Raw genomic sequence first — 14,319 nt, forward strand, 5'->3', positions numbered from 1 at the left:
TGGGGCGCCTAGGGGGAGATGGCCATGGGCCCCTCCCAGGGGGGGAGGCGGTTAAATGCCCCTCCTACTAATTTCCCGGGGCTGGATATCCGCGACGGCGGATAGAGAGTGTGGGGATGGGGGAGAGTCCACGCTGTCCTTCCTACAGAGACCCATAAGATGGCGTCGAGTAGAAAGGGGGCCCCCACCACGACAAGGGAAGTTACAGTTGGCAATGAGGGTACAGTCCTCTGCGCATGCGCCGCTCACACCGTGTCTGGTAGTAGGGATCTGACACCGGTTAAGACCTTGCCGTTGGCCCTTAATGCTAGGATGTACAATTTGAGTTAGAGTGTATGCATTTTCAGGATGTTAGCCAAAAGTACATGACTGCATCGAAATGTAATAAATGACAAATTGTACATTATGCATAATGATGAAACTTTTATTTTATGTTTTAAATTTTGTTTCATATTTTAATAAATACGGCCGGGAGGGTAACTCCCTCCCGCCTTCCAAAAGTTCAACTATCGTCCGACTTCCCATTCTTGGGGAAACGTGTTGGGAGGGGGTGGCGGGCATCCCGACCATATCCAAAACACACCACATATATACCGTCCACACCAAACAAATCCAATCCACACCACACAATTCCACATCATGCCACAAATTCAACAGTGCACCACATAATGAAACTCTACTACATACCACTCCACAACACAAAGTACCATTCCACATAATTACACTCTATGGCACGGACTCCCACTCCACAATTCCCTAAATACCACATAATTACTATCTACATAATTCCACAGTACACCATGACACATAATTCCCCTACACAAATCTTATCCACACCACACAATTCTACACCACACAATTACGCAACTAACTAATCCAATACAACCCACATAATTCCACTACACACCACATACATACACTCCATAACACATAGGTAAAAAGACATTGTCATATACAATGCCAATAGCTCTAACTCAAACTAATGTGAGACCAATTGCTTTTTTTGTAAAAGAAATATTCCAGCAGTAGCATAAGTAAGGGTGCAGTACATTTAATGGCTAATAGAGGTCCCTTTAGAACTCCACAAAGACACCTAGTAACAGCCTGTGGTACTGCACCCTTTTCTTGCTTTGTGGATTATCTTTTATTACTTATGCTACTGCTGGGATATTTTTTAACAAAATAAAATCTAACAAACATTATTATTTGCAACGCGAATAGCTGAAACTTTCAGTTAAAGCGAGACCTATTGCATTGCAAATGCTTGTTCTAAACTGGTGTGGTGTCAATTTGTAGTGTTTTCACTGTGTTACTGTATGTGTGCACAAAGGCTTTACACATTGCCTTTGAGATAAGCATGCCTGCTCATGCCAAGCTACCAAGGGGGTTAGTAGTGGTTGTCTAAGGGAGTACCTCCCTTACCCTGACTAGAAGCAGGGTCCCTACTTGGACAAAGGTGCAAACCATTGCCAACTAGAGACCCCCATTTCTAACAGTTAAGTATGGGATACTATTTTGCAATCTGTGGACCATAAAAGAAGAATTTTAGGTCTGTGACAGTGAAAAATTTCCATCTATCTGCAAAGAAACAGTAGAATGGTGCCTGTGTCTTGCTTGTATCCCTGCTCTAGGCACTTGATCCTAAATTGGGGATACCAGTTTATTGATTTGTCTTCTAGGGATAGTGCGGTATGAGTCTGATGTGACAGGTCTGCTGCAACAAACAACAAAGTAATAGAAGGAATACTTGAATTAACACCAGCCACTGGTGATAACTTAGGGCAACACTAGAGTTCATAGGGCCTGATTATGATGCTGGTCAGACTGACTGTCGGACCACCATTTTCGCTATCCCTTTCTGACCACCGAGGCCGCAAAGTTTCCCACAGCCATATTACGAATCAATCGCTGCCAGTGCGGCAGTCGAATCTAAAGTGGAGCGCATATCCCAAATATGTTGCAGCAAATGCGTACAAAATCACAGAAAATATGTGAATTGTACACACATGCATGACATATGTGGGGTTATGCCTTGTGCACCATGTACACCATTGCTGGAGTGTGGCAGAATGTGCACAGTCCTCCTATCAATGGTTATACATACTGCATAAGGAATTAACTGGATTTTGGCGCCTAAAGGATCGTAGTCATTTGGGTGCAGTTGCTCAGATGTAGGGGGGCAAACAAAAACAATGACTATAATGTGACCCTGAGTAATTTCCAGGACTGGGACTGATATTATTTGAAGGTATCCACCAATTACTGTTTTTGTTTACTTTAGTGCGAAGCTGTACAATTGATGGGTATGCCCAGAGATTGTTCCCAAGCTCATTCTGCCACAGGATTAAAGCTAATCCTCACTGATTAAGCCTAACTAAGTTGGTGTTGCTTGTGTTAAAATTTAGAGGAGACCTGACTTGGTAGTTTGAGCTGGACTCTTCCGAATGGAGCAGGACCAAAGCTGTTTTGCATTTGGCTTGTTCCTTTCTGAGGGGGGGTGGTGGGAAAGAAAGATGGACCGGAATGCAACCCGAGTCATTACCAGTGGCTGAGTTTCATTCAAGCATTCCACCTATCACTGTTTTGCCTTTTTTTAAAGTGGAGATTTTGTCAACTTAGCTTCTGGGCAGAGTGCTTTGATGAAATGTTGTGTACCCATAAGAAGCTGCTTGCCTCTGAACAGTTTAACAGCAAGCACTTGGAATTGTGGGTAGACTTGTAATGGCTGAGTGGGGCTACTTTGGGTCACCTGGTCCTACTGAGGAACATCTTCCCTTTGGTCTGGAAATTCATGGCAATTCCGAGCATCCTGCAACAGAGATAGCATCTTCTTAAAGTAAGAATTGCCTGTTACAAGGTGTGGTGGGAGGAGTTGTATGACCTTGGTTTCTGTCAAGGAAATTCTTATCTTTTCCAAGCGGGCTGGTTCAGGTGAGACTAATGCAGATGTAACCATTAAGAACTAGTGCTTAGGAGGTACTGCTGTGGATGAAATATCAATCTACATATCTGAAGGCTGTCAAATTGTCATAGAAAGGGAGAGAGAGAGAGAGACAGGTAGAGCGAGAGAGAGTCAAAGAGAGAACGAGAGAAAGAGAGCAAGAAAGAGACACAGAGCAAGAAAGAGACAGAGAGAGAAAAAGGGGCAGCCTGCAGTACTGCCCTCTACTGACAGCTTTTGAAAGAAGACTACGTTCATGATACTGAATGTTCCTTCCTTTCTATTTACTTGATGGGTGAATTGTTAGGAAATGTTTACCCCAAAAGGAGTCTTATAGTGATTTTTTTAACATGTTTGCTTTATATTTAACCAGACGTATTTATTTTCCTAGAGTCCATTTGTCCATATTTTCCCTCTTTTATTTTCCTAATTAAACGGTATCTTTTACTTTCATGTGGGTTGTTACTCCATTGTTAATTGGTTAATTTGATAATTACAACACTATTACATGGAAGAGGAACAAGTCCTAACATGAGCTAGAATAAGAATCCTTGCACAAGAGACATATAACAACATTTTGGTACACTCCTGATCTGAGACACCCCTTTAATCCATCTACCGTCCCCATATTTTGTATGTTTCTAAGGGCACCCGCATATATTAGCAAGGTCGGGATTCGGATGCTGACCACGCCCACCTTCCATCAAAAGAGGCTCAGTACCCCAACAGCTCTCCAGCTCTGAACAATGTGCTCTTAGAAGCTGCCAGACTCAGCCCTGAAAAGGTCTGTTTGTATCTATAGTAATCTAAATCTGTAGGAGTGTATTTGGGGCGCGAGGGCTACCTAGCAGCCCATTGCTTCCACCATGTCTTCTTCCCTCCCAAAATTCTGAACTACAAATAAACTGTAAACTGTGTGGGAAAAAAATCTCCCTCTAGAGTTTAACTATTATATTATTATTAAATCTTTTACTCAAATGGGTTAGTCAAAATATCGCTTCTACCTGCACTACACTCATATGGGTCTTATCTTTGGTGCATTTGTCTTTTCCACTTTTAATTCATGACCAACATGTTTTTCCTATACTGAACATGTATGTTTATGGCTGATGTTCCTCCTAGTTCACTTGTGTTTTTTCAGATGTTTTTTCCATGTTTATATACAAACTTCCTTTTTTCTTAATTGACATTTTATTTTTGGTGTTGGTTTCATAACATATGCTTTTGTCATAAAATGTTTAACATAAGGTCTCCTCTCAATAACAACAAGAGAGGAAGGGCTTGAAAGGACACTCCTATACCCCGAATGAGTAATTAATTAACAACAAAGGAGTGACTGAGATAAAAGTGATATTGTCCCGCTTGGTGTCGCAAGTGTGGTCAAGACTCACACATACATCCTGGTATCCAGCAGGAAAAAGACAGACTGTCTCCCTTATTGTGCCCAAGTGACTCCTGTATCACAAGAGAGAAACAAAAGAAGGCCTGAAACTCACCTTATGTTCCAAACAAAACGAAAACAAAAAAGTCGCCTTGTTTGTTAAGAAGGACCCTCACTCACCACTAGTTGGTGACATGCTTCATCATCGGGTCCCCGCTGGGGTGACCGAATGTCCCCCCAGCGTGCTACAACGCCTGATTACAGCGGAGCAGGATGTGGTCAATGTAACAGTGCCGAAATTAAGAGGTGACTATTTGTGAGGTTGTGAGTGTATTAAAAAATGCGAGATTGTGACTTTTCACATTTTTTTTAATATAGACCAATCTGCATTGTATAAAAACAGAGTGAGCGGATTCCACTGGTTCTGAATTACGGAACCGGGATCCTGGTCAATAAACAATGGTCAACATGTTTCTGCTGTTAATTGCGTTTTGCTCAGCATTCATCAGGACCTACACCAAAGTCCTCCGGTGGTGTGCACGCGCTAAGGTGCACCCTCCCGAGAGGCTCAAAATGTGAAAAAATATATATTTACAGTGATCAAGAAATTGTCTTGATATAATCACTACAAATTTAGTAGTGAGAAAAACCGCATCAAAGACGGAATCATGCCCCGTCGGAAAAAGTCAGCGCGGGACATTTTCACGCGATGGCAATTTTCAACACCGCGACTCCCCGTGAGGCACCTACTTGCTCGGCTGCTGACTTCCTAACATAAGGTCTCATCACATCACACATGATTAAAAAAGTTCTGCTAGCAGATCATCGTTAGGAAATGCAAAAGCAAGAAAAGAGTTAACTTTGATAACTGGCTGCATCATCACAGGAGGAAAAAGTTACTTCTGTCGGGGGCACAGGTAAAAATGCCCTTCATATCAATGAGAGACCATTAAGCAGTAAAATATATTGCAATTCAGAATACACAACAGAGAGGCAGAGGATTTGAGCCGACTCTCCATAAGGAAGCTTCTTCCCAGCATAAGCCACTTTATGTTAAAGCTACTATGAATTAAAATGTAACGGTATTGCACTGCATTATCTTGGCAACAAATCAATACATCACAAAATGGCATTATTATACAAATAAGGTGAAAATACATATCTAACGCAATTGCATAAAAAATTAAAATTGCATCAGAATGATAATGAATGATGAAATAAAATGATCATAGAATCTGTTATACAAAATGGTAAAAAATTATACATGTTCATTTATTTGTAGCATGTTAGTAGATGTATCAATGGTGATTGGCATCTCATATAAAAATCTTAAATCATAAATCTAGACAGACATCACCACTTTCAAAAACAGATAGTTTAACCAATAAACGTTAAAACTAAAGTTACCTCGTCTGTGTCATCAGGGAAGTAAACCTTATGGAATATTTGCGTAGTTTTGTGCTGGATAGCTTCAACCTCGACTAGATGTGGTGGGTATTTCCTTGATCCATTTCTAAAATAAAATTGAACAGGCAAAATTTTTTACCAGAAACCATTTGCCACATTTCACTCCAGTATTCATGGATTTAAATACTAGATTTGAGTATTTCTTACACTGGGGAGCAATGCAGAAAGTTTGCTTAGATTTGAAATAAAGCAACCGGAATTGGTCACTCAAATTGATTCCAGCTGGAATGAAAAGTGTGCCTAGAAGGTTGAAACATTGCTTTATTCTTCATGATAGCCAAATTCAGATATATTTATATTTATTAGTGTTTTTGTCTAGTGTTGATTTGCCACAGAGAAGCTGTCCTGCTTCACACATAGCAAAGTAGTACTGAGGTCCCAGCCGAGCATACCTTCAAGATTAAAAGTATGAATGAATGGAGCAAGAGAGGCATAAGGCCTGGTGTTTACTTCGGTTTTTCAGAGTTAGGGCAGTAAGGACCTGGCCATGTTTCTGCATTGCACCTGTACTTAAATGTGAAGACCCTATTGGGCACTGCATGCTTGCTCTTCTTGTGCTTGAAGGAGAGCCTTCTGGTCCTCTTCTGCAGGGGTCCAATATTTTTCAGGGGGAAGTGCTGGTGCTTCCATTTCCATGTCATGATGTGCTTACACTTACTACTCTTTTTGCTGCATCTGGATGGCGAGCCTGGCCTCCCTCGCTTCAGGGTTTCTGTGTTCAGCGTGTTGTGGCTGACTGAGCTGGCTTTAGAGCTGCACGGGTGGAATCCAACTTTTGGAATATGGTCAATTCTGGCAGGTGAATATTTGGAGCAGTGGTGGTAATATAATAGTCTGTTCCACTGTCATCAATATGTCAATATAATCATGCATAGAGGGTAGAGGAACATTCTGTTAGGGCAGAGAAAGAAGGACAGTATCTCTATGATTGTTTTTCAAGTTAATTATGTAGCATGGTTCTGGCCACATGGACACACTCTTTACAATTAACAAGGTAACGGATCCAAAGAGATTTGTACAGCACATAATGAATGGTTAGACCAAAGAAAGGGGTAGCCACTCCGAAGGAATTGCCAGAGGCATATAAATAGGGTCGAAGGAAGGAGCTTATTAGTCTTTAAGGGGGATTCTAGAGGTCAGACTTTAGGTGTTTTTGAATGGAGAGCAGGTTAGGATCAAGGTTTATGGCCTTTGGCAGACAATTATGAAGTGCTGGTACTAACATAAAAGGGCTCGGTTGAGAGTTCTAGTTATCCTGGAGTTCAGGATGTCTAGGAGTTGTGATTTGCTCTGGTATTTCTTACCCTCCAGTAGTTGGAAGTTTCATATTCAGTTAAGCGGGTGATCTGATTGTTGCATCAATGGGCAGCGAAAAAAGTTATTTTAGAATGGGTGTGATGTGGGGTCTGCCCTGTATCATCAAAGCGTCCAAATCCTTAGGTTTGGATAAAACATGTAAATATGTCCTAATGGTGATTTGCACTACATGATTAGTTCCAAAAAGGCCAAACAATGTAGCTATGAACATGACACTTAAATGCGCATCTCAACATGTGCGCATTGGGTCATGTCTGATCGTGGACATGTTTCCAGTATGTAATGTGTCCCAGTTGTATTTCTGCCTCTTGTAGTTTTGTGCTTCAAGTGTGATTATATGCTTGGCTCTTTGTGTGCATCGCTGTCTTCTGCTTTGTGTTACTGTTAAGGTTGCTAGTTAAATAATGGATGGTACCTAGTTTGTTGTTTTTTTGTGTTGGTTATTGTCTGCATCTTTTCTTATTTGTGAGTAGTTTGAGTAGAGTTTGTTTGTATTCCACAGCTACTCTTGTTAGTATGGTACCTTTTTTTATCTCTGATAAAGATTTCCATTGTTCTGTGTAGTGTAATAATTCTTCTGCACCTTTCTTATAGGTTTAATGATTATATTAAGAATATATAATTCTTATCATACTTAGCCACCTTAGTGTCAGTCTGTGGCATTTGTTTTAACAGTATGTTGAGTTTGTAGGATCTTTGGTTTGTGAACATTTCAATGCCACGACGCATGACGTTTGTGGTGATGTTCAGAAAAAGGCATTGAATGAAACATTTGCACCAGCAGAAAGGCAAACTTTCCCAATGCTCAGTAAGGACTATGAACTCATCATGTGCATTTCAACACTGATAAGCGTTCCCACGGAATGGGGTCAAATATTGTCAGAGATAGGATAGCCCTAGAATTTGGTTTTAGGTTTATGCAGTTTGCTGTTTGGTGGCCCTATGACCACTCTTTTCAAACTATAACAACTTGTAGCTAATTGCAGCTCAAATATACTTTCACTACTTTATTCGTTTGTACGCATGTCTCCCTGATTTGGTAGAAAATTGGCATTTTGGCATAACAGAAAACACTAATTTGTAAACAAATTTGGAAGTCAATATAGAATATAAAATGCATTGTTATAATTGCACTGCAGAGCCTTTTGCTTCACGCAATAGTATAAATCTATTTAAATATTTTTATTTAAATCAAATACACTATTTTCTAATATGTCACACACAAAAAGTGAATTTATGGCCACTGTATTTTGAAAACGTATGTGAGTTTGCCTTCAAGTAAATTTAATGAATTGAAAAGTGTATGCATTGTTTTGTGTGTCATGTAGGTGAGCAGAAATCCTATTGGGCATCCGGCTTTATGGCTAAAGACTCAACAATATCCAACAAGCCTAACGTGCTACTGATATAAAGCTGCCTCATTTAACTATTGTAGTTCACCATCCATTCACAGGACGACTGTGCCTTTCTGTACCTCAGTGCTTTCTGTAGTCGCTGCATGCAATCATTGGCAAGTGGGTGCTGCTTCCGGGACTGGAGAAACCTCTGAATATGAGGCAGGAGAACATTGCTTGGTGGGAAGAGTCCAGTGCACAACCACAGCAACTCCCAGCCCTTCTCTTCACTGTACCTGTAGTAAAAGAAAAGTGTGTGACATGAAAAAAGTGTGGGTCTCTTTCCAGGGAATATAATGAATGTGAATGACATACAGTGAAGACAACTGGGGCAAGCGAGAGGGGCAGAAATAATAGTCGCTACTGTGTTAGAACTATTTATTGGCATGTTCCAGGAAATAGGTCAGATAATGAAGAGATAAGTTTGGTTTAGCATGTACCATGTGGAACACATCTGAGCATTGTCTGCAGGTTTTAAAAAACACGGTGGTAAACAATTAATTGGGCTTAGGTGACATTTAAACTATGGAGGCAAAGTTCACAAAATTCCTGAATTTCGCTTTCCATGAGATTCACATTTCTTTGAAATTTCATTTGTTGCCATTTCACATAGTTTCACCTACAGGAGACTTGTTCTCACAGATGATGTGTCTCTAAGACACCTTTCCTGCATCAATCAGTCTCTTGGCGATATGCTCTGTGACTTGTTTACAAAAAGTATGCCCTTGGTTGTTGAAGGTCAAGTGAAATACCATCAAAAAATGTTTTGCTCTAAAAGCAATTTTGAACGTAATTTTGTAAATTTTTCAAGACATATCATTAACAAATAATTCAGAACACCCGTACATTTGATCAGATGAATTGCTGATCATAGAACTGGAAAACACTCAGAACGTCAATAATGGTGGCCATTGATGTGACTTGAAATATTTTAGCCAAGATTTATTCATTTGGTGCACATGCCTGACTTAACTGGGGAGACACACTGTGACATCAGCTATCATTTATATCAATCAGCTGGTTGATGTTGGTCTATCTCACATCATTTTTTATAATTTGATTAACAGGTCCGTGGTGAATCTGCTGTAAACTATAAGAAACCAGTAAGGCTACATTTTTGGCATACTTGAGTCTTGATAATCTAGCAACCCAAGAAATGTAATATAGGAACTACAGGGATTAGTAGGCAAGTTAAATAGAGGTGCAGACAGTAGAATTCAAAAGTTCTAACTTTTCGTCCTCCAACAAAACTATAAATGTGTGTTACATAAAGAAAGGCAGTAATCTACTTTTTAGAGGATTTTATCAATAAATGATGATCAAAAATGTGGGAAAAGGTACATTCGATTGATGGTCCTAGACAAGCCAGTCCGTCTCTACACAAGAGTGAGAATCATGTATTGAGATTCTGTACGATGTTTCAAAAACTAAAATATTCCTTGGGTTTGTGTGGAAACCATATCCCATGCAAGTAAACACTCAATGTTTTAAATACACAATTATAAAGTTGAGCCAAGTACTGGGTTTCAAGGCCTGCCCTGTAAGGTTCTGAAAAGCAACTCTGTTTTTGGACCAACATTCTTATTCTATTGTACAAGATCAAGAACTATGGAGCTTTCAAAAGGAAATATGCTTTAAAACTACAGTAATAGCAAATGCCATGTTAACTAATTAGCTGCCATATTGTTTTCGTCTTTTGTTATACACAGCAATGCCCTCTTTTTTTTAAACACATTTTTTATTGATTTCTATTAACAAAAATACAAAAATGTGTCACATGCCTGAAATACAGAGTAGTACAATGTGTGAATAAAAGGGTTCCAGGATCAGTATTCCATTAAAAGGGGATTGCCTAGTTAATAAAGTGAGAAGGGGAGTCACAATAAGGCATCGGCTCCTGGAGCGTGGTATGGCAGTAACTTAATAGTGGCCTCTGGGTAAAGGAGACAACAGAAAGGGGAGGGGGGAGGGACATTATTATATACATGTGTACCTTCAGAAAGAGATGGTCAAAGTCTGAATTTCATGACATGCAGGGATTCATGATTCAAGTATTTTGGTTGAGGTTACGTACATTTACCCATATCTGAAATGCCCCATCCTTCACAAACTCTTTTGCATAGTGTGGTGTAGAAAAGCAGGATAAATTAACCAATTACATAGGGATCCAATCAATGAAAAAGGCATGCAAATGCTACAAGAACAGAGATGCAAGTCACAGACAGATAAACAGCTACCAGCCTTACTTTATGTGGTTGTCAGTGAGCTGCTTCAGGATTTGGCTGAAGATCTCGTCCTTCAGCGGCTCTGCTTTCAAGGCACCTTCAAATATTTGGTCTGTGAGTTCATTCACAGATCGCATCCTCTTGGAAGGATAATCTCCCATATATTTCAGTATAGGTTCAAAGTTAGTTAAGTAATAACCAAAAAAATGAAGAAGCACGTTATACCACAAATTCAATATTGACATGTTTCATCGTAATTAAGTGGTCAAGCTTAGACTGAGCAGAACATTTATAGACGACTGCACACACATCAATTTTTCTGCCAACTAGATTTTGTAAAGCAGGGAGCCCTTCCACATACATATTTAAATAGATTGTACATTTTCAGGTATAGTTAAACACTTAACTTAACACTTGATGTACAGTGCTTTTCCAATCACATCTATACTTGGTTGGGATCACCTGTAGTACAAGGGAGTACTGGTTTTTTTTGTTCATGCTTACAACTTTTTGAATTTCATGGTTTGGGAATTTGTTTAAGTTGATGAATTCTTTGCTTAAAGTTGTTTTAAAAGAGAAAATAGAAAACAACTTTGAATGTGAAAAGTTTACTGCACTAAATGTTTTATCAAAAATCAACTACTAAAATATAGTGCTACAGAAATATCTTTGCCAAAAAACTCAAGGACAAAACTATCAATAACTTAAGTGCATATAAGTAAATGTAGACTTCCTAATCTTAACTCCACATCTACATACCTTGAATAAATATACATCTCACAGTCTGTCTGCTCTACGTTGTCTGTTATTTCTTTCCAGATATTAAGATTCACTAAAAAAATGCTAAAGTGATGTTATATTTAGGAATTGTAATTATAACTTACTTTAAATTTAAAAACGCTTTAGAAATTCACTGAAAAAGCTAAGTTTTTCATACTTTTAAAAACGACTTAATGAAATTACAAAAAATCACAAAAAAAACAATTTGTGGACTAATATCTAGTTTTCTGTCAAATTTGGGAACATTTCAGGCAGATCTGTCAAGTCAAATGGTACCAAAGTTATAAGCAAACCAAAAAATCCACCACCTCTGGACTCATGGCCCTAAGTTTAACTACCTAGTGGCGAACACCACTGGGTAATTTAAATATATATTTGTTATATTATTATAGTCTATATACATAATTTCTGACAGACTCATTATGAGTCCCCTGGTAATTCTGAAGGGGTCGGTAATTAGAGAACAAGCACTGATAAAACAAATACGTCTTTATTAAATGTGCCCAGAGATGTAAATACAGGGGTTCACAAATGCTATTTACATATGTTGTATGCATAAATGGTGCCTTTCATGTTAAGGAAAGCCCCGTTGGCATTGCTAGTGCTGGGGAAAGAGTAGTGAAAAAAGGATAACTTTCTTTATAGAATCAATGCAGGGGATATTACATTTAATGTGACAAAGAGCATGATGATTTTATGTACTTTTCAGATGTAAAATAGTGCAATCCAAAGGAAGCACTTTCTGTAATGCAGAATGATACATCCTGTTGGCTGTTCCAAAGGCAATGATACATCCTGTTAGCTTCTCATTGTTTAGTGTTACAATGTCTAATTGAATTTACTCCACAGGTCAATAAGATAACATAATATAACAAACCACCAATTTCTCCACCCTCACAGTGAGACATTTACTAGTGGTTAGTAACCAGAGAGTTCTCTGTGTTGCCTCAAGTACTGCACCCTCTTTCTATCTCTGTAGCACAACAGTAATATGGGAGCAGTGACTCTGGCAATTCCATTCTCAACAGGAGAATAACAGATATGATTGCTGCAGGTATAGGCAAAGAAGGGAGCCAGGGAGATAAAAAAAGGGACCTCCAAACGTATCCTCAGACAGTTCGCGTACAAATTGTATTCCACTCAAATTACAAAATGACGCTTGGGTACAACTTATGCACTGGTGTAGTCACAATACAATACAGAACACCCACATTCGAGTCTATGAAGAGCTGGCCTTTTCCATGGAATGGGGAAAAAGTTATGATAATCTAAAGCATGACACTGACATTTTACTGAGTACAGTACACTTATTACAGTATACCACAGTAAACCTTTTGGAGATCAGCAGTCACAATGAGCAAGCACATGGCTGATTTTCTGAAAACCAACACCTAGTGCAAACAAACTACGCTAAACAACACATTATTGCACACCAAGAATAACTATAATTTGATTGAGTGAATGCTAGGGACATTTTTAACATCGCTAGCTATCTGGTTGCAGCTGTACGACTTAAAAAAAGAGACTTTCTCTGATAAATCCTGTTTGAAATCATTTATTTTCCACCAATTGAATTTGATATTTACTTGACTGTTTTTAACTTTAATGAAATATTTACTTACGCCCATTATGTTGTATACATTTGATATGATTGTGCTAATTTTTGAATGTGTATTGTACTTTTTGTTAAATAATCAAATAAAAGTGGTTTGACTGACTGACAGAATGCTAGAATGTATTGGACATACTGGTACTTTATCTGGGTAGCATTCTGCAAAACTCTTGTTTTGGTTTCAGTTTCGATGTGGCAGAGATTTATTTCCATATGTTTAGTCACCTTCTGCAATGATATGGTGGGTGTAAAACAAGAAGAATTTCCAACAATTATGATTCATTTATACATCTCTCTCAATCATGTTCTTGTATGAATGTATCTGATGTGTGTACAGCACAAACCTAGCCAAAAGGCAGTAGAGCACTGTGCATGGTTAAAGACAAGCATAAAGTCAATAAGTGATTGGAGCAATAGCTGGTAATTGGACTCTTAACCCGTTGGGTGTGGCGTCGGCCAACGGCCGTAGCCAGCACTACGTTTGGAGTGCCATGCACGTCCGTTGGCCGACGCGGCCCCGCCCGCGCACGGAAACGTCCGCACTGCGGCAGATTCTATGCCGCGGTTAAAGGGTTAATGTAGTGTTCTTTGAAGCTGTATGTCTTCCTCCAACTGTTCCTAAATTGGAGCACCGTTAATGCGGTCCTAATAAAAACGAGAATTTTTCCAGATCCTGCATTGTTTTTTTCTTTTTCACACTTCTTAGATTGCAGTTTTATGCTGTCCTAGCTGTGGGTGTGCTGAGAACCACCAGACATAGTGAGCCGACATAGGGAGCCGGTCTCCGGGATAAGTGGGAGTTCTGGTTATGAATGCTTTGTAAATGGTGAGGTTTTGAAGATGCTCTGGGCCAGCAAGGGGAGCCAATGAAGTTCTTAATTATATGTAATGCAGCCCCAGGTGAGACATACTGCAGTGTGTAATATGACTCTAAGGGGTGCCAGTGTTGAGCCCATGTGGCCACGGAGCTGGCTGCTATCACTATCTAGATGTGAGAGTACAAGGGCTTGAACAGAAGTTCTTAAGTCACTTTCTGTCAGACATGGTTTCTCTTTCTTAGAAGTTAGTGTTGAAGGTAAATCCAAGCGACTTTGCATTCATTGAAAGTTTTGGTTCAAGGCCCTCAAGGTTCACGTCATTGAGTCAGATTTGTACTACTTCTTGATTGTTGTTCAGGCAATAACAGAAATTCTGTTTTGTTT

At 39.3% G+C, this 14,319-nt stretch overlaps 1 protein-coding gene across 1 annotated transcript in view; it reads right to left on the reverse strand.

Annotated features, from left to right (window-relative positions):
* The window catches only part of MYO7A (myosin VIIA), a 319,096-nt gene that overhangs the window by 62,669 nt on the left and 242,108 nt on the right, over positions 1 to 14,319 (reverse strand). Inside the window, exons 27-29 of the mRNA XM_078658511.1 lie at positions 10,747 to 10,900; positions 8,581 to 8,736; positions 5,730 to 5,835 (exon numbers count right to left, since the gene is read on the reverse strand). Of these exons, the coding sequence (XP_078514637.1) occupies positions 5,730 to 5,835; positions 8,581 to 8,736; positions 10,747 to 10,900 (416 nt within the window). The remainder of the gene's footprint in view (positions 1 to 5,729; positions 5,836 to 8,580; positions 8,737 to 10,746; positions 10,901 to 14,319) is intronic.

The sequence above is a fragment of the Lissotriton helveticus genome, chromosome 8 (assembly GCF_964261635.1).
Source record: "Lissotriton helveticus chromosome 8, aLisHel1.1, whole genome shotgun sequence".
In the NCBI taxonomy this organism is placed as follows: domain Eukaryota; kingdom Metazoa; phylum Chordata; class Amphibia; order Caudata; family Salamandridae; genus Lissotriton; species Lissotriton helveticus.